General features: G+C 44.9%; 1 protein-coding gene and 1 long non-coding RNA gene across 5 annotated transcripts; both read right to left on the bottom strand.

Annotated features, from left to right (window-relative positions):
- Positions 1–20: 20 nt before the first annotated feature.
- Positions 21–2,082, bottom strand: LOC309326547. Its single transcript, XR_014150330.1, has 3 exons — positions 2,029–2,082; positions 1,383–1,521; positions 21–323 (listed from the first exon to the last, which is right to left on the bottom strand). It is a non-coding gene; the product is annotated as an uncharacterized lncRNA (long non-coding RNA).
- Positions 2,083–3,051: 969 nt separating this feature from the next.
- On the bottom strand, positions 3,052–19,686 carry LOC309326865 (uncharacterized protein). Of its 4 annotated transcripts, XM_081835876.1 has the most exons (14): positions 18,906–19,684; positions 17,991–18,287; positions 17,460–17,613; positions 16,413–16,702; positions 15,730–16,047; positions 14,068–14,218; positions 13,013–13,219; positions 11,398–11,722; positions 9,526–9,677; positions 8,982–9,031; positions 8,021–8,191; positions 7,490–7,579; positions 6,158–6,311; positions 3,052–3,340 (listed from the first exon to the last, which is right to left on the bottom strand). In XM_081835876.1, the coding sequence occupies exons 1-14, from the start codon at positions 19,198–19,200 to the stop codon at positions 3,061–3,063; spliced, it is 2,934 nt and encodes a 977-aa protein (XP_081692002.1). In that variant the 5' UTR covers positions 19,201–19,684; the 3' UTR covers positions 3,052–3,060. The 4 variants fall into 4 exon arrangements, with proteins under 4 accessions (XP_081692002.1, XP_081692003.1, XP_081692004.1 ...); XM_081835877.1 differs by lacking the exon at positions 7,490–7,579 and having other exon boundaries at positions 18,906–19,686; XM_081835878.1 differs by lacking the exon at positions 13,013–13,219 and having other exon boundaries at positions 18,906–19,683.
- Positions 19,687–20,186: the final 500 nt, after the last annotated feature.

Genomic DNA, 20,186 nt, shown 5'->3' with positions numbered 1-20,186 from the left:
CCCCAACCCAATCACCATTGCTAGCATCCAAGAGACTTCCCTTTCCACAACCTGTTTGAGCTTAATCCCGGTTCCAAAGTCCATCTGCTTAGTTTGATCAGTGATATGGTTATGAATTGTATCAAGAACCAACCCCCTTGTTTGTTCCTGGGCAAACCTGCCTAGATCACCAATGATTTATAGCCATCTATTTACCTTTGACGCCTTTCTGCATTCACTTGTTTCATCTAAAGAGGGGTGTTGTAGTTCTGTAGAAAGGCAGAGAAAGTTCTGTATGTGGGGGAAGTGGTAGAATCTCAAGCTGGGCACCAGTCATCTTGCTGCTGCAAAAACTCACACCAAAGTCTCAATTTCTGACTCTCTCATATGGAAATAAGCCTTGCTGGACCAGGACAAAGGCCCATCTACTCCAGCATCCTGGTCTCACTGTGACCAACCAAGGGAACAAAAAGGAACCAAGCCTGACAGTGCTTTCCCCATTTGTGTTCCCCAGCAGCAGGTATTCAGAGGCATACTGGCCTCCGGCAGTAGAGGTAGAATGTCAGCATAGCTATGGATAGCCCTGTGCTCCATGAATTTGTCAAATACTGTTTTAATAAACCCACTCAAGTTGGTGAACACCACTACATCTTCCGGTAGAGAATTCTAGAGTTTAGCTAGACCCTTTGTGGAATAGCCCATCTTTTTTTTTAGGGCCCGAATTATCTAGTATTCATTACCATCGAACACTTCGTACATACAGTGGTACCTCGAGTTACATACGCTTCAGGTTACATACGCTTCAGGTTACAGACTCCGCTAACCCAGAAATATTACCTCGGGTTAAGAACTTTGCTGAGAACAGAAATTATGCTCTGGTGGCACAGCAGCAGCAGGAGGCCCCATTAACTAAAGTGGTGCTTCAGGTTAAGAACAGTTTCAGGTTAAGAATGGACCTCTGGAATGAATTAAGTACATAACCAGAGGTACCACTGTACATACTAAATGAGGCATGCCCGAAGTCTGCCAGTCGGTTTAATCTGGCCCCCCAAACCTCAATCTTCAATCCTATAAAAGAAGCTCAACAACTTTGGGGTAAAATCCTAAAAAAAGTTCAACAACTTCAATCCTAAAAAAAGGTTAACAACTTTGGTCGGCCATTATGGCCTTTCACTTCATCAAATCTGGCCCTCTGGCCCTTTGGACACCACTGTACTAAATGCTTTGTTTGCACTATACTGAATTGTTCGATATTATTCTTGGGATAAAATGCCCCTGCTTTTTCAATCAAACTGAACTGAACTAAACTTACACATTAAGCACCAATCTAAAGGAGACCAGAGAGGATGCACAGAATACAGATCCATTACCAAAATTAAGCAGATGGGAATTAACTCACTTACTAGGGTCATGCCCATGCAGCAAAGTGATTCACCGTCAAATTCTTTTCCTGAAACTCTGGGCGTTCTTGTTTTGTGAAGAGAGGCTAGGAACTTCTGAAAGAGGATTCTTTGCACCTCAGAATTCAAATTCCCAGGATTTCTGAGAAGTGAGAACAAGCAAAATACACACAGTTTTGTATGTGTGTAGCGTTCATACAGCCTAATCGCTGGATCACATATTACATGGTAAACTTGCCATTTCTTTTTTGATAGGCTTGTTCCCATGTTACACTAAAGACAGGTAGGTACAAGCTGTCTCTCTCTACATATGCCCAAGCGTTTATGCAGATATAGACTGCAAGACTGTATCTCAACCACTTATGCCACACAGATCACGCTCTCCTTTAATATAACTGGTAAGCACTCCTAATTTCTCTCTGCATGGCTAGCACATCACACCAGGGGTTGTGGAAGATTTATTAAATTTGTAGCCCAACCTGGGAAGGTAGACCATAGGAGAAGGAAGTCACTAGGCCTAAACCTCCACTGCCTTGGGGCTATACTCATTTCTGAGAAAGGCTTCAGGAGTAAACCCCAAGGAAAAATCCATATCCGCTGCCTTGCAGGACATCTTCAGGAGAAGAAAAGGCTAAGAAGTAAATCCTACACAATTCCGGAGTGGAGTCCCTAGGACAACTGGTGAGACAAAAGTCTTCAGAAATTTATGGCTTTTTTTTTTTTTTTTTTTGAGCTGCTACTGCAAACGTGGTCCACCTTCTTATTAACTTATTGTGGTCTGCCAACAGATTGCAAATACTATTGGTCACGGTCGAGGAAAACTAAAATAGTAGCATAGCATAAACCCTGTTATTGAGCAGGAGTAAAAGGTGTAAGATTAAGATATTATTATTATTATTATTATTATTATTATTATTATTATTATTATTATGCCACCCTGGGAGAACCCTGGGCGGCTTCTAAAAAATTAAAACACAGTAAGACATCAAACATTTAAAACTTCCCTATACAGATTTTAGGGACATTTGGGGAAAATACAACACTCCCCACTCCCAAATAACAATATTAACTTAGCCCAAGCTAAAATACTTTACCAACACTCTTTGTCCCCCAGAAGAGATGTTGCTCAAGACACCTGTCAGGAAAGTGCAAACTTTTCTTTAAAAAATAATTTTTTATTAAATATATTTTAGTTTACACAAGTACGTGCATTGTCTCTTTTTTCAGGTCGTCAAGTCTTTTCTGTAGATCAGTAACATTCCATGTGCGATATTAGTGCTGTATATAGCATAACATTAGGGGAGAGAGGGGGGATGGGGTGGTAAAACTAGGAAAGCGCAAACTGAAAAGGTGAATGAAAAGCGGCAGAGAAACAAATATAAAATAGTCTCCTGAGAAAGGTTCATTCCAACCTTGATTTTATATTTGACTGGCATTTTATCCAATCTAATTGTTCAGTTTGGTTGGCACTGTATCCATTTCTTATGCATCCATTACTTTAGAAGTAATGTTTTCTTTAAAAAATGGAAAGCTTTCCACATACGGAGTAAAAAAGATAGCAGCAGAAAATTGTGTGCTTTGGAGTCTTTCTCCCTGACTTCGATGGGCTCTTTAAAAAAGAGCAATCAGTGCATAAGCCACCGTTTTCTAAATATTCAGAAATAGGCAGATCTTTCCAAGCTCATAGCCTTAGCTCTTCCAGACAGTAGAGGAATAACTTATGCATTATTTCTTTTTTTCCCAGCACCGTGTTGACCAGGCTCTCCACAAACTCCTGTGCATGATTCATCTGACTCAGGCATAAACACTCGCCCTTCGTAAGAAGACGGTTTTCTTCTGCTATATTCAGGAATGCCTCTCGGTTTCTTTGAAGAGCAAAATCTTCCGTTAACTTCCCTTTAGACTTCTTTATACGATCAGCAGGCTTTTCAGCAGAAGGCAGAGATTCCAAACAAATGGAGCTGAGAATCAAGGGGAGGCAACATTACAACACACACACACAATATATCTGTTTTCCAGGGCCTCCCACCTGTCAATCACCTGAAATCACAGTAAGATTATCTTACTGCCCTTTCAGCAGCCTGTATCATCCAAACCACACAGGCAAAGACACAGAGGTGTTGCTTTCGGCAGGTGGCTGCATCTTGGCCTTCCCCACACCTGATGTCAAGCACAATGTTACGGGGGAGGGGGGAGCACTGTTAAGGGAGAAATCTGAAGGCTCCCTTGGACAAAAAAAAGGACACCAGCCAGGAATACCAGAGCAAAACAGCAGCCAGTAGGCTTGGTCTTTATTGAAGACTGTCGCAACAGGACTCCCACCTGCCACAAGGTGGAACAAGATGGAAGCCCAGAACAAAAGAGCCCCCAAACTTTTATTAGCTGCTAATCCCCATGTTACACCCCCCCAAACTACATTACTCATACATCACGGTTACATCATGAAAGGGGAGGTCTGGTGGCAGTAATATGAGCATCCTGGACCCTGCCCCATGGTTCCCCTTGCCTTCCACCAAACACCCATCAAGTGTAACAAAAGAGATATTTACATTTCCCTGTTTCCCAGCCAATTTAATCACACCCTTTTGTCTTCATCTGGATTTGTTATTTCTGGAATGCCTGCCTGTCTGGCACTCAGGTATCAGGATGCCAGGGATTATCACTCAGGCAGAGGGGCTGCTGAGTAGCTGAGCTCACGTCTATATGAATTTCTGAAGTTTTCCCAGTGAGCCAGTACATAGATACATTTATCAATGAATTGTTACAAGCAAAGGCCCTTTGAATAGATAGGAAGAAACTGTGATGAAGTGTTTTGTGGGGACAAATCACAAAAGTAACAAAAGCGATTGTGCTGATTTTGGTAGTGGGCTGCATGTGCATGATATCTGCTGAAGGGCAACCCCTCCCCCACTATACATAAATTCCTGCAACAGCACATAGGGCAAATGGGTTTGGCTTGGCCAAAATTACCTTATGGGCCGAATAGAGAGGCCTGCCAAGCCTAATTAGGTCCTTAACTGCTGCCATAAATCTAGCAATAATCTAAACAGCGATAAAATCCAGGGATCCATAGTACAAAATCTCCAACCACCCATTAAAAGGGGAGGTCTTCAATCCCTCTTAAACACTTCAAGGAACAAGGCCTGTGTGTGATGTAATCCATTGGAGCAGTCAAAATACAACATTCCATTTTTCCCTAGTGTGGACCCAAACAGGGGGATGTCACTCCAGCCAGTATAACTTCCTGTTACACCAGGTAGGTGGGGGTGACCCTTGCAGACCCCACAAAAGGTCCAGTCATGCAGCCATCTTTCTCTCTTTTGATTCGTTTGGACTGCCCTGCTGGCTCTTAGCCAGCAGCACACGGGATCAATCCCCATATGGGATGAATCCACACCTTTCTCTGTAACTGTAACTACAAGCTAAAGCCTGCCTTCAAGGATCATACTGTGAACTGAATAAAAGTAACAAGAAGTTTACTTAAAGGAAAGACTATTGTGTCTTTATTCTTTTGAGAGGGATCAAAAGGGGTCTTACCAGGAAGAAATCCAATCTGGGAATGCCAGACTGGATTGCTTAACTAAAGAGATTCAAATGAATCTGCAAACTAGCTTCCTGTTGTATTGAGGGGAATGTGCTCTGCTACATGACTCTCTAGCGTGAGTGAAGGAAGGATAACATTTAATCAATATATCCTCTCCTACTATCCACAACATTCCCACAGCCTGCTACACAGCCCTTTGCTCTCTCACTCTTTCCTCCTTAGGCTGCTGGCGGGGAGACCAGATTATTCCTTCCAGTAGCAGCTTAAAGACCAACTAAGTTAGTTCTAGGTATGAGCTTTCGTGTGCATGCACACTTCTTCAGATACACTGAAACAGAAGTCACCAGACCCTTATATATAGTGAGAGGGCGGGGAGGCGTATTACTCAGAAGGGTGGTGGGAATGGGTGATTGGCAGATAGCTGTGTCCCACCACCCTTCTGAGTAATAACTCTCCCCACCTTCTCACTATATAGAAGGGTCTGGTGACTTCTGTTTCAGTGTATCTGAAGAAGTGTGCATGCACACGAAAGCTCATACCTAGAACTAACTTAGTTGGTCTTTAAGGTGCTACTGGAAGGAATTTTTTGTTTTGACTATGGCAGACCAACACGGCTACCTATCTGTAACCAGATTATTCCTGTTAGTTTGGAGATGGCTATAGCTCACCTCCTCCCCACCCTAAACCTCATTTCTGTCTGGTTAATCCTCTCCACCCTCTTCCAACTGTCAAGTTTCTATGGCCACCCCAACTGCCTTTAAATATTCCTTTCAACTCCTCCCACTGCCCCGGCCTGGCCCACTTCCTGTGGCATGATCTCATACTCTCCTCTCCGCTTCAGATGTGTGCCCCAGACACAGCTCCGTACAACATCATTCCAACCCATCCCAAATGTTTAACTCAGCTTCTGAAAACCATCCAGTAGCCCCACAGTTACTATAACAACACCACTGCATTTCACATGTGGCCTCAACCATCCAACTCAACATCACTTCCTTGCTGGGGATAACAGCCCTGTCCCAATCAAACAAGTCTTTGCCCGAAACTGACCTGTATTTCAGTTCCCCACATTCTTACTACTGGCTGCTCCTGGGACACAGACACAGCAAATGAGAACAGAAGAAGAAGGTGGACGTCCAGTTCTGGTGTAAACATGGCCCCTAGCGTGGTCCTCCAGCAAAAACTGGGCAATATTGGGCAATGCCTCAGCTCATCACTTGAGCACAGAAATTACCCTTTGGTAGCTGTTCTTGAAGAAGCGCCTCTTCCCGAATCCTCTTTTGTCTCCATGGTACAGGGCACGGCACAGTCCACTTCCGACCAAGGGCGCTTTATTCCACTCTGATGTCCGGCCTGGTCCTGAGCGACCCTTAAAGGGAGGACTTTTGCTAGAAAGCAAACACAGAGAAAGAGATTTATTTAATCAACCCAATGGCATATCTGCCCTGGGGAAACAGACCAATTACGTGCTCACCAGCAACAGCCGGTGGGGACTCTGTTTATGAGGAGAGTGGCTTCCCTGCCCTCTGAACCAACAGCAAAAGCCATGGTGGTTGTTAAGAGATTGATTCAAAATGTTGGTTATTAGTTGGGACCTAGGTCCCAACTAAAGAAGAATGGCAACTTAAACGGATGGAATATGCGCAGCTTACGGACCTAACATATAGAATAAGAGAACAAGAAGAATATACATTTAAAGAAGATTGGAAAATGTTTATTAAGATAAATTCAACAGTGTAAATAAGTTTTGATGGATGGAATAATGGAATACTGAATGGTCTGGCTTATATAAAATATGCAGGGATTTATGTTATGCAAAATGAAACATGGAAAGAGAAGAAGGGAAGTTTTGGATATTTTAAAGTTGTTTAAATGAATATTCTAAATTGTAAAACAGAAAATTTAATAAAAAATATATATTATTATATTTATTATATTATATTATATTATATTATATTATATTATATTATATTATATTACATTACACACACACACACAATGTTGGTTATTACTCCCTAGCTCAACTCATTCGGCTCCTTCACTGTTGACATCTAGTTAACATCGTCCTGCTCAAATGTACTTTTGGTACACAGAACTGAGATTGGTATTATTATTATTATTATTATTATTATTACTACTACTACTACTACTGTATTTACATCCCACCAAGGAGCTCAAGGTGTGGTTCTCCTCCTCCCCATTTTATCCTAAAAACAACCCTATGAAGTAGGTTAGGCTGACAGTCTGTGACTGGCCCAAGCTCACCCTGTGAGCTTCATGGCTGAGTAGAGATTTGAACCCAGGTCTGCTAGGTCCTCGTCCGACACTCTAACTATTATACCACAACGGTCTGTTGGCCCCATTTATCCTGAGCTGCTTTTGTTTCCTTATTTTCTGCTGCAGTAATCTTTTTTTTTAAAATTGTTCCATAAAAAAAATAAATCTTGCCAGGCACCTCAGGCCTACACTTTGAGGAACAGAAAGGTGTGATAAATTTATTAGCACATTACTGCTACCTAGTGGATGGTTGAGAATACAAAACTGATAAGTAACATGGTTTTACTACCTTTTGCCAAACTATCCTGAACTTCACGAACAGCAGTCTCAATGTGCGGCATGTAGCAGGAATAGATTTCCTCCATCTCCTGGCTGCAGACTGAGCAAAATTGAAAAGCAAACAAAAGAATGACACACTTTTCCCGCACAGCTCTGACAGGGTTTTCTATGCATTCAAAATGGCACTAGGGTCAGTCCCACATCCACACGGAAAGCCCCAAAGCACTTATAAATTCTCTCATGGAGTCACATTTGCGTGCTTTGACTTCTGACATTAAGTCAGGGTTACCAGGGCTCAGCCCCAAAATCTGTTTTCAGTGCCTGGGTTTATCTAATGAACAAGAGGACCTTTGAAAATGTGCCATCTGCCACAACACTTTCCCCTCCAGAAGTGTATTTCTTTTGTCTCACAAGTTCTGGGGTTAAAGAAGGGCTTCTGAATCAGAAGACTCAACTTTTGAAGAGGCTTGAGGTCTAGCACCTTTAAAATAATAATAGGGACTGAAAGTCAGGGGCAGAGGTGAGAAGAGGTCACGTTTACCCTGGAAGGATGGTCTTTGGGCCTTTTCTTTCTGCCAGCACCTTTTCATTAGGCTGATCAGATTTTCCAGTTTCTCCACCTCGTGTATCTTCCCCTCCAGCTCCTGGGTGTTTGGCCTTTGATTCTCTTGGATTTGCATTCTGAAGATGGAGTTGTCTCTCTGAGGGTTGGCTGAGCAGGGATGGATATCGAGGCATTCAAGAGAACATTTCCAGGACACATCACTTGACACAGTCATAAGCAGGGGTGGCGAACCTTTGCCACATCAGGCCTCGCTATTTGGCCCACCGTCCTATAGGTGATGCAGCAAAGGGGGATTGCAACCACCAACTGGCTAATTGCTGGAGCCTGCAGGTTGCCATGCACAGTGCTTTGAATGCTCCAACCACCAGCTGATCACATGGACAAAAATGCGCCACCTGATCACAGCCCCACCCACTTGTTCCACTTGGGCCATGGGAGTGGGGATAAGAGATAAGAATCTGGCACACCAGCCAGATCCAGTTCCCCTCTCCTGGCCTCAAGGCAACTTTAATTGCATAAGCCTTATTTTCCCAGTACAGTGGTATCTCGGGTTAAGAACTTAATTCGTTCTGGAGGTCTGTTCTTAACCTGAAACTGTTCTTAACCTGAAGCACCACTTTAGCTAATGGGGCCTCCTGCTGCCGCACAGCCGGAGCATGATTTCTGTTCTCATCCTGAAGTAAAAGTTCTTAACCCGAGGTACTATTTCTGGGTTAGCGGAGTCTGTAACCTGAAGCGTATGTAACCTGAAGCGTATGTAACCCGAGGTACTACTGTATGTGCTTGACTCCCTGCCACAAGATGGTGTAGACGCCCCATTGGAAGGGTGCCCATTTTTCTCTTGTGTTGGCTTCCCAGGGCACAACTGCATTGAATACATATTCTCTGTAATTCAGACAGGCAGAAGTAAGCCATAAGCAGAAAGAGCACAACTCACATGGATACGGTTCCTTGCCGGTTAGCACTGAGAACATGAGGATCCCATAGCTGAAAAGAAAAAAAGCAAGTCGATTAAAAGCCCCTCCCAACTTCAACTGAGATCTTCCCTCTTCCTGTGGGACAGCAATATCAGTGGTCCCATGCCATTTTCCATCTCTTGGGCTTCTACATTACCCTGTACTATAGGTTAGTCAGCAGAAGGAACGCCGCAAGAGAGAGGTTAACCAATGTCAGGCTCACTGCCTTCATTCATTCACACAAGAAGCAGCCTTAGCAATCTGGCGCCCTCCAGATGTTTTGGAGTACAAATGCTACAAGCTCCAGCTGGGGCTGATGGGAATTGTAGTCCCAACAGCATCAGGTTGTGCAAGAGTAGCCAACCCACAATATGCTCCAAAGACAGGGACGTAAGGAGAGCCTTTCTGGATCGAGCCAATGGCCCATCTAGTTGAGCATCTGTCATGCTAACCTTTCCCCAATTCTATAGTGCTCATGCAATTGCGCCAACCCCCTTGTGCCCCACAGCAGACGCTTCTGTCCACCTGTAGACATCTGTGGCTGGCTCTGGCTTGTAGGACTCGGCAAAGGCTTCGGGGGGCATGTATTCGAGGGTCCCGCCAGATACTTCTGCGCTTTCAGAGGGGAGAGGGGAGCGCTGAGTTGTCCCAAACTTGGACAAGCCAAAATCGGCCACCTGAATGGGGGAGACAAGGCAAAACAGTGAAGAGAACACCCAACTAGGACAACATAGGAAGCTGCCTCCTCCCAGGTCAGACTATTGGTCCATCTGGCCCAGTCATGTTCACGCTGACTGGCAGCAGGAGCTGTCCAGAGCTTCAGAAAGGGGACTTTCCCAATCCTACCTAGAGATGCTGGTGACTGAACTGCAGGTGCTCTGCCTCTGAGTGACAGCTCCTTCCCAAGGTACTGACTTACCTGCACTTTGTCCTCTTTAGGATTACTAACAACGGTGCCGCTCCGTAAGCAACTGGGTTTTGCACCACTGCTCTGCACAGCAGGCAGACTCTCATCACTGGGGGAGAAGGGTGCAACATGCCCTATTCTGGTCTCCAAGCAGAAGATGCTCATAAAGAAACTTTATATTACATAATTGAAAAGTATCAGAAGACTAATAGTTGGGTGGGAGAACTGGAAATTTTTTTACATCTGGCAGCCAATGTGCCACTCTGGTTTCAGATAGTACATGGGTAGACGAGTCCTAAAAGCCCAGGACACAAATTTTCACAGCCCTCTAGCAGTTGTGGTGGCTCATTTACCAGAACTAATGTACAGTGGTACCTCAGGTTACAGACGCGTCAGGTTACAGACTCTGCTAACCCAGAAATAGTACCTCAGGTTAAGAACTTTGCTTCAGGATGAGAACAGAAATCGTGCTCTGGCAGCACGGTGGCAGCAGGAGGCCCCATTAGCTAAAGTGGTGCTTCAGGTTAAGAACGGACCTCCAGAACGAATTAAGTTCTTAAGCCGAGATACCACTGTATTTAGCGTTCACTCTGGAGGTGTATACTTGATTCTGAGCAAACAAAACTTCCTAGAGCAAAATATATACATCAGTATGACACCCCCGCAAATATCATAGAATTGTAGAGTTGGAAGGGACCCCAAGAGTCATCTAGTCCACCACCTGCAAATTATGACCATAAACCCTTCATTTAATGATATGAGACTCTGCTAGGCCACAGCCTCATTTTTTTTTTACTTATAATATGCAATATTTCTAATACTTCTAATACTAATATTTCTCTTTGTTTTAAGGCAAGTGGCATAAGGAACAAAAGCTGAGCGTATTATGAGGCTGAAACATCATCACTGTGGAAAGTAGAGATTGCTGGTGTCTGCTTCAGAGAAATCACAAATAATGTCCATGAAGAGGGAACATGAATTGGCTGATGCTATGACTGACCCTGCAGTGGCACAGTTTTTAATGGGACTTGTGTTTGTTATGCCAGAAACATTCAAATGAGTGTTTAATTATTCCAAAGTATGAAGGCTACATTACAATGCTGAAGAATCTTGCCATTTTTTTTTTGCTGAATATTGCAATCTTCCAACAACTGTAAGAAATTTGGATCCATTGTACGATGGATGCGCTCATTTGCAACGGCACCGTGAACATGCAATCTGCAAGAGCAAATGGTCTGGTGTGGACTTGCTTCAGGAGGAGTTAGCAGGAAGCTCGAGAGGCCTGCTTACACCCAAGAACCCATTTCAGAATCTCAGCAACTTACAAGCGCTCCATGACACGGTTGCCTGGAGTCACTCAGCCGATGGAGAAAATCATTCCTGGAAGCAGAAAGGGAGCACTGACCTGGACTGGTCCCAATTAAAAAAAAAAAAAAAAAGAGAGAGAGAGAGAGAGAGAGAGAGAGAGAGAGAGAGAGAGTATGGCTCACCTTCACATTCAGGGCTTCATCCAGCAGGATGTTGCTGGGCTTGAGATCCAGGTGGAACCGCGGAGGATGGAGGCAGTGCAGGAAGTCTATCCCCAGGGCTACCTGGTAGAGGATGCGGATTCGCAGGGGCCAGGGCAAGGCACTGGACAGCAAGCCAGACAAGTTGCCGTTCTCCACATACTCCATCACTAGGCCCACTTCATTTCCCTTCTCGTAGAGGCCATAAAGACGAGGGATGGGGGCGAAAGATGCCTCATCCATGAAGCGGGCTTCAGTCAGGGCTTCCTGTCGGATGCAGGACACATTTGCGCTGGGTGCATTGGTGCTTGAGGGTGAAAGAGAGTCCATGGTGAGAGTCAAAGGAAAAGTTACAAAGTACTGTTGAGACACAGACTCATTGAATGATGAACTCAAGATGGGGTTGCCTAATCAGAAGGTCTCAAGAGCTCCTGAGTCTGTCAAGAGCTGGTCTGAGTAGGTTGGGAGGAGATATGGAATGCTGTCTCACATCAAGTCAAATCAATGGTCCACTTAACTCAGTACAGCCGAAATCAGCCTTCACCAACCCATTTTCCACCAGACTATAACTCTTATCAGCCGCAGCCAACATCTGGAGGGAACCAGGTTTCGTGAAGGCCAGTCTACACTGACTAGCAATGGCTCTTCCAAGGTCTTAGGTAGGGATCTCTCCCAGCCTGACCTAGACAGACAGCTCTTCCTCCAGGAACTCCATGAATAAGGAGCATTAGCTACAAAATTCTGAACATGGAACCAAGATGTCAGCAGTCTAAATTGGCCTGCCCTTGGGGTTTCTTTTGAAGGATCCAGGAAACAACCTGGTACCGTCCAAAGAAGTCACAACATACATTCCCAAGCCCTTAAAATTATTTGCCACATTGCTGAAGGCAGAGAGTCTGGGATTTGGGACCTTGTGGGTGCAAGATAGAGGCTCTACCAAATCTGTATAACTAATTCAAGGTTAGATTACTGCAATGCGTATATGTTGGGCTGCCTCTGAAGACGGTTTGGAAACTTCAGCAAGTGCAGAATTCAGAGGCCAGGTTGCTCACCGGAGCAAAATGGTTTGAGCTTATTAAACCAATCCTGGTCCGACTGCACTTGGCTACCTATTCGTTTCTGGGCCCAATTCAAAGTGCTGGTTTTGACCTATAAAACCTTTAACAGCTCAGGACTGCAATACCTCAAGGCCCGCCTCTTTCCATATGAACCTACCCGGACCCCATCTTCTGAGGCCCTTCATCATGTGCCTCCTCCTCGAGAGGTCTGGAGGGTGGTAACAATCCGTCTATGGAATGCTCTCCCTAGGGAAGTTCACCTGGTGCCTTCATTATATACCTTTAGGCACCAGGTAAAAACGTTCCTTTTTAACCAGCCCTTTGGTTGACCTGATCGACATCCTGTACCCTTTTAAAATGTGGCTCTTTTTTTGGAGCGGGGTATTATTGGGTTATTGTTTTTACTTTGACTTTCTATATTGTGATCTTTTATGTGAACCACCCTGAGACCTCTGGGTATAGGGCGGTATATAAATTCTAATTCTAATAATAATAATAATAATTCCACCCTCAACCACACACCCAACCACCAGCTTTACCGGTGGAAAATCTTCACCGCCACAATCCCCTTTCCTTTGTGCTGAGCTCGGAAGATGGTTCCAAAGCCCCCTCTGCCGATGTGTTGCAAGTTCTCCAAGCAGTTCTGGGGGATCCTCTCGTGGAACATCTCCAGACCAGGCGTCCTTTTGGAAGGAGCATGTGCCCTGAGCGAGGTCACTCCATTCTGACTTGCGCACAAAGCAGAGCTTAAGGAGGGTGAAGGAGAGGAGAGAAGACCATTTACATATGTTAAGATATAGTATGAAAACAAGTGTGTGATGTGCCGGGTAGACTAGTGAGTTGGAGCAGGGGAAACCTGAGTTCAAATCCCTCCTCAATTTGGCAACTCTACTCAAGCCAAAGAAATCTACCATCTTGTTGCCCCCAGTAGCCACCTAAATGCCACCAGGAAGCTCTAGCAGATGATGCACTTTCACAGCATTCTTCCCTGGTATTTGGCGATATGCTGTCACCGCACAGCTAACCCATCCTGGCTAGCAGCTTGTTGCAAATGAATGAGCCTGATCCCATTGGATGGCCATCATCTTAATGTTAAGATAAGCTAATGGCCTTTGCCACATTCTGTGACAGTGAGCTCCACAAAATCGGTTGTCTGAAGATGCCCTTTTATCTCTCCTGACATCTCTACCAACACTCAAATTTCCCTGGGTTGCCCCTTCAAATCCCACCTGAAAAATCCATCTTTCCCACAAAGATTATGGCAGTCGGCATGCCCTGCTGTAAATAACCCTAAGAATGTTTAAATGAAATGGATGTGAATTCTTATTCCGTACTCTCCCATCCCAGCTATGCCACATGTATTAAATTATAGATTGCAAGTCCCTCTTGGCCTCCGTAAATTATCATGCGTACTGAGGGTGCTATACAAGCCCAAATTAAGAACCGCATTTTGTCTATCCACTTTCTCCACAGTGCAAAAGCACCAGGAGAGAGAACGGCAGACGTCTGAGCTATAGCTCTGTTGTAGGCATAGTCTTTAACAAGTTGTGATGATTGACAACTCTTTAACTCATTGCTTAAGCACAGAGATCACCTTTCGGCGGCTCCTCCTGATGAATCTTCTCTCCCCAGATCTTCCTCTTCAATTACAGGTACATCTCCTGCTAGCACATGGGAGAACTCATTTCTTAAATTCTGGAAATTTGCAGCTGCCTCTGGAAATCTCATGATTACAGGTGACCTTCCTGAGAGAAATTGAGAGAGTGCAGAGATAAACCAGACTTACAGTGCCATCCTAACCGGTCTGCTCAGAAGTAGGTCCTAGTGGATTCAGTGGGCCTCCCTGTAAAGTTAGAGGAGTCAGGATTGCAGCCTTACTTGAACGATGGCCTATCTCTCCATACTTCATGTGTGCGCTAGAGTAAGCTGGTTAATATGTTTCGGATATACGCTTAGTACACTCAAGTCTCCCTATGAGGCTGATCATAGGGACTTTTATGGACTTGAGTCTGTAGGGCTGTAAAGCTGATGAGGTTCCCCCTCTTCATTGCTTTACACAGCCCCCAAAATATGTACAACAAGGAGCACAACTGAACACTGCCCACTGTCTATCCCCAAAATATACTTCTTCTTTTTTAAGTTTTGCTTCTCATTTTCACACATTGGGTCTGCAACTTATGCTCACTTTACTTATGTGATCTCAACCTTATGCAGGTGGGGGGAAATAAATAAATGGAAGGGGGGGGAAAGCAGCCATTCCCTGCTCTCAATTTATTTATTCTTCCCCCCACCTGCACACCCCCTGGGCTTTCCCACTGTGGAGAGAGTTTTTTTAGTCTTCTGCCTTGCCTGCTAGCCTCTGGGAAGGAGGCAAAACCTTCTCAGAGCCCAGTAAGCAGCAAACAGAAAGGAAGGATACAGGAAGAGCTATAAGAGTGACAGTATTCCAGAAAGAGCATTGTAATTCAAGACTATTGCCCTTCCTAAGCACTTTATCGAATGATGTTTTTCCTCAGGAACACACTTGACCTTAATCATCTCTGTAAAAAACCAAAAAACACTTTTGCAAGGCTTTCATCCTATCCAAAGTCGTTTGAGACAAGGCCCCATTAAACTGAGCAGATTTATCTCAAAGTAAGCAGCTGACACTGTGGGTTAAGCCACAGAGCCTAGGAATTGCCGATCAGAAGGTCGGTGGTTCGAATCTCTGCGACGGGGTGAGCTCCTGTTGCTCGGTCCCTGCTCCTGCCAACCTAGCAGTTCGAAAGCACGTCAAAGTGCAAGTAGATAAATAGGTACCGCTCTGGCGGGAAGGTAAACGGCATTTCCGTTCGCTGCTCTGGTTCACCAGAAGCGGCTTAATCATTCTGACCACATGACTCGGAACTGTACGCCAGCTCCCTTGGCCAGTAAAGCGAGATGAGCGCCGCAACCCCAGAGTCAGTCACGACTGGACCTAATGGTCAGGGGTCCCTTTACTTTTACCTTTTAAGTATGCACAAATAGTGCTGCTAAGCTGTTCAAACTACAAATGCACCATGAGAAACATTATAAGTGCAGTGGCCTAGCGCAAAAATATTTCACTTCTATCCAATTGTTCCATACAGCTGACGGAAGCTGTATATAATGAAAGTGTTTAATTTTTTCAAAAACGTCCCAACTAGATGCTCCAAATAGGACTCATTGTAAGTCTGAACACTTCTGACAAAGGCATGCAGTGAATAACTGGCTATTTAAAAGTAGAACTGTGTCTTACCAGCTATAGCCAAAGGGTTTAATTCGTCAATGTCTTCAACTTCTTCATTTTCTTGTCCGTTCTCAATCATTCTCTTTCTGATGCGTTTTCTGCCATCAACCATTTCGATTGACGTGGATACACACTTGAAATCTCCTGCCCCAAGAGCATCAAACGATGCAGAGAGCGTGAGAGAGAATGAAATAAGACCCCCTTGTCTCAAATGGCGAAGCGAAGGAAAATCCCTCCCAAAGGAAGGAAATCTACAGGATCCACTTCCATCTCCGTTTCTGTTTCCACACTGCCATTGGCCATGACCACACCAGCCATCGAGGTGGCCTGGGGAACAACAAAAATTATAATGAAAACACTCTCTATAGACATCATTAAGGTGGGTCTAAAAAAATTAAATCCTTCCCTAAATTAGGATTTTTTCCCCCTACACTGGTACTATGAAACAAAATCAAGGGGGAGGTGAGGGGGAAACAAATATGAAAAATACTGAATCAGAGGCTGTTGGTGTATTGTAATACAGAGTTCTGATGCACCTGGACCAGGTAAGAAACAAAAACTCCTCCTTTCTCTGAAACTCTGAAAGATCCTCTTTCAGATGAGATGCTCTGGACTACCAAGAATAGTTTTCCTTCACCTCTCAGACTCCCCACACCCAGCTCAGTGTGCACCCGGGACTCCTCTCTCCTTACCATCATTCTCTGTGATAGCGAGAAGATTCCTCTCCAGATCTCTTTGGTTGATGGATTTCAGCACCGTGAGGACCACCTCCACAGCATAATGCTCATTGTAGTAGCCAAGCAGCAGCTGGGTCAGGTCAATGGGATCTGCCTTCTCCAAGCGCCCTCTGGGGATGTTGCTGTAGCCCTTCTTGACTGGGAGCGAGTTGAGACGGTACTTGAATGCCCTCAAATTGTATGTTGCCAAGTTCTCCAGGGTGCCCAAAAGACGGCTGTGTGTGGTCTTCGCCACTGTACTCCTTCTGCAACAAAATGGCAAAGCAAAAGAAATGTCAAAGTTAGGCAGGAAGGGGAACAGTCTCAGTCTGCTGCAAAACCAACAACTCTGTTGATGCTGGCTGGAGGTAAAGGGCATGAAGTCAGCATGAAACCTACACTTTCTCAAGCTTTCTATCCCCAGTGATATGCCAACAACTAAATAGTGGCAGATTGAGGCAGAATTCACTGTAATTAGCTGGCAATTACCGGCATTATATCTATTCCAGCTTCGAAAATGACTAAATTATTTGCTGCTGCACTTTCCTTGCGGCTCGGTTTCCATCAGACAGGTATCTGTATTGTGACAGCATCCCCGTTTTAGGCAGAATTTGCGGATCCAGAGGGTTATTATAGCCAACACTAGTCTCAATGGGTCAAAACAGGCCCATAGAAACTAATGGATATAATTAATTTAGGTTACTTACAATAGGTTTACTCCAAGTAGAACTTTGTTGAATATAGGCCAGTGGTTCTAAGTGAAGAAAGCTCTTCTTTTCTATTTTCTTTTCCGCCTCACCTCCACGTGCCTCTCAAAGTATTTTTACCCACCTCCTATAATTTCTTCTCCAGTTCTCATTGCACACTCAGCTTGCACCTTATTCTACTTAATACAAAACACCAACAGAGAGGGACAGTGTTGCAGCGGCAGCCGAGGTGTAAGTGTGGCATGGAGCAAGGAGTGCCATAAAGTTGTGTGGTTCTTGGCAACAGTTCCGTCCATCGCTTAAGCACTGAGATTACCTCCTGGTGTTTTTTCCTGACGAAACCTTTCCTGCCACATCGTCTTTCACCTCTACCAAATGAGATAACTCTCCACCCAGTACTTCAGTAACCTTGATTTTTAAGTTCTTGCAATTGGCAATGGACTCTGTCTCTCCGATGGTTGCAGATGATCCTGTTGACAGGGGGGGGGGGGGGAATGAGAGAGGACAGATAAGATCAGCCTTACTCAAGAATCTTTCACAGAAAAATTCAGTGCCCAATGCCCACGCAACATTGCTTTTCACCTGTAATCATGTAATATAAAAAGGAAGTGTAAAAAAAAAAAAGATACGGATAATCTCAGCAGGTGGAAAACTTAATCTACTGGCAATTAAGGTGAAAACTGGTATTATTAGTGCAAATGAGCTGTTTATAAATACTTTACCTTAGCTGCCATTTGAAGTCTTTCCAGAAGGTTCCAATGGAATGCTCAAATTGGTTTCATTCAACATTTATGTTAAACATCTGCATTTAATAACTAGTTATTTAAAAGGAGAAATCACTTCTTACCATTTATAGCTAAAGTATTTGATGGGTCAACTACAACTTCTACTCTTTCTTGTCCATTTTCAACCATCCTCCTTCTAGTAATGCTTTTGCCACCGACTGTTTTGGTTCTGGTCGATGCAAACTTGAAGTCTCCCATCCCACAGCTGTCAAATGAAGTGAAGAGCCGGAGAGAGAAGGAAGGATCTCTCAAAGAACGAAGTGAAGCAACATCTCTCTCAAAGGAAGGAAACACTCTTCCACCAATGTTTCTGATTTCCCGCTGCCATTGCCTCAGACCAAAGCAGCCATCGAGGAGGGCTGGGAACATTAGAAGAAAAGTTCACATCGAAAAGGGTCTCCGATTAAAAAAACCAAACAGCAGCACAGAATTCCCCCTGTAGGAACTGCTGGATTATAATCCATAAGAAAAAAAACTTATAAATAAAATAAATAATAAAAGTATTATTAAAAGTATTTAATAAAATTATGAATAAAATTATTATTAAAAGTATTTAATAAAATTATGAATAAAAGTATTATTAAAAGTATTTAATAAAATTATGAATAAAAGTATTATTAAAAGTATTTAATAAAATTATTAATAAAAGTATTATTAAAAGTATTTAATAAAATTGTTACTAAAATTATTAATAAAAATTAAAATGTGGAGATTATAGAACAGAATTAATCTGGTAGGTGAAGTGAAAGAAAGGTTAAGTCCTATGCCAGCCTGTTGATTTAGGAGTTTTTATCCACCTTCACCTGCAGCAAGGAAGAGGGATACACCTGGGCCAGGTAAAATCCCCAAACTCTCCTGCTTTTAGCCTGTCCCAGATGATCTGGACTCACCGAGAGCAGATTTCCCCCATCACTAAGACCCCCCCACGCCCCTCCCCCGGCCCAGTGTGCTTCTGCGACCCCCGCCCCTCTCCTTACCACCACCGCCTTTGACTTGCAGGAGCTTCTCCCGCAGGTCTCTCCGGTTGATGCATCCCAGCACCTTGAGCGTCACCTCCATAGCGCCATCCTCGGCGTAGTAGCCGAGCAGCAGGCGGCACAGGTCCAAGCGATCCGCCTTCTGCAGCCGCCCCTTGGGGATGCTACCATAGCCCTCCTCGGCCGGGAGCGCGTTCAGATGGAACTTGAACTGCTTCAGATCGTACTCCTTCAAGTCCTCCAGGGCGTCCGCCAGGCGGTCGCGGACGGTCCTCTTGTCCTCCTCCTCCGCCATCGCGTTCTCTCCTTCCCCGAGGAGAAAGGGAGCAAAGAGAAGTCCGACTCCGCGGCAAAACTTGCCCCCCGACGGCTGCGGGGGGCGGGGGGAGAAGGCAGCAGCTTGAAACCCCGCCGTGGGCCAAAGGCGGCGGGTGGGGCGCCGTCTGTTAAAGGCAAGGATCCGCTTTCGCTTTCAGTTCCCTCCTCCCTCTGTCCCGGAAGGATAAAAGTGAAGCGGGCTGGTGGTAGTGGTGTAAACCGAGGAAGAAGTCGGGCCCCAGGCAAGCCGGTGCAGCAGGAAGCGGAACGGGGATTTGGGCAGCGAGGCGTCGAAGGAGACGGGCTTGCTTCTTGTTGCAGCCTGGAAATCCAAAGCAGGTTTAGCCCCCAGCGCCTAACCCCGTCGTATAAACCACGGACTACATCGCAGGGTTGTCGTACTTTCCCATACCCTCCGACATTTCTCCGATGGAAATGGAGACATCCTAAGGACGCGGGTGGCACTGTGGGTTAAACCACAGAGCCTAGGACTTGCCGATCAGGTCACTGGTTTAAATCCCCATGACGGGGTGAGCTCCCGTTATTGGTCCCTGCTCCTGCCAACCTAGCAGTTTGAAAGCACCTCAAAGTGCAAGTAGATAAATAGGTGGGAAGGTAAACAGCGTTTCCGTGCGCTGCTCTGGTTCGTCAGAAGCGGCTTAGTCATGCTGGCCACATGACCTGGAAGCTGTATGCCGGCTCCCTCGGCCAATAAAGCGAGATGAGCGCCGCAACCCCAGAGTCGGCCACGACTGGACCTAATGGTCAGGGGTCCCTTTACTTTTAAGGAAAAGCGGTACATTCCCAGATCAAATCAGAAACTGGGATGGGCTTCTGTTAATTTAGGGCTGTCCCTGGAAAACAGGGACACTTGCAGGGTCTGCTTTCTTCTCATTGTCCATCCAGTTGCTGGACACTGGGCTGAGGTGCAGGACTGACATTGCCAGTTTGTTTCTATATCCA

This window comes from Podarcis erhardii, assembly GCF_964252035.2.
Source record: "Podarcis erhardii genome assembly, chromosome: 13".
In the NCBI taxonomy this organism is placed as follows: domain Eukaryota; kingdom Metazoa; phylum Chordata; class Lepidosauria; order Squamata; family Lacertidae; genus Podarcis; species Podarcis erhardii.
Note: the sequence above shows the minus strand (reverse complement) of the source record. Positions and strands in the feature narration are given on the sequence as shown.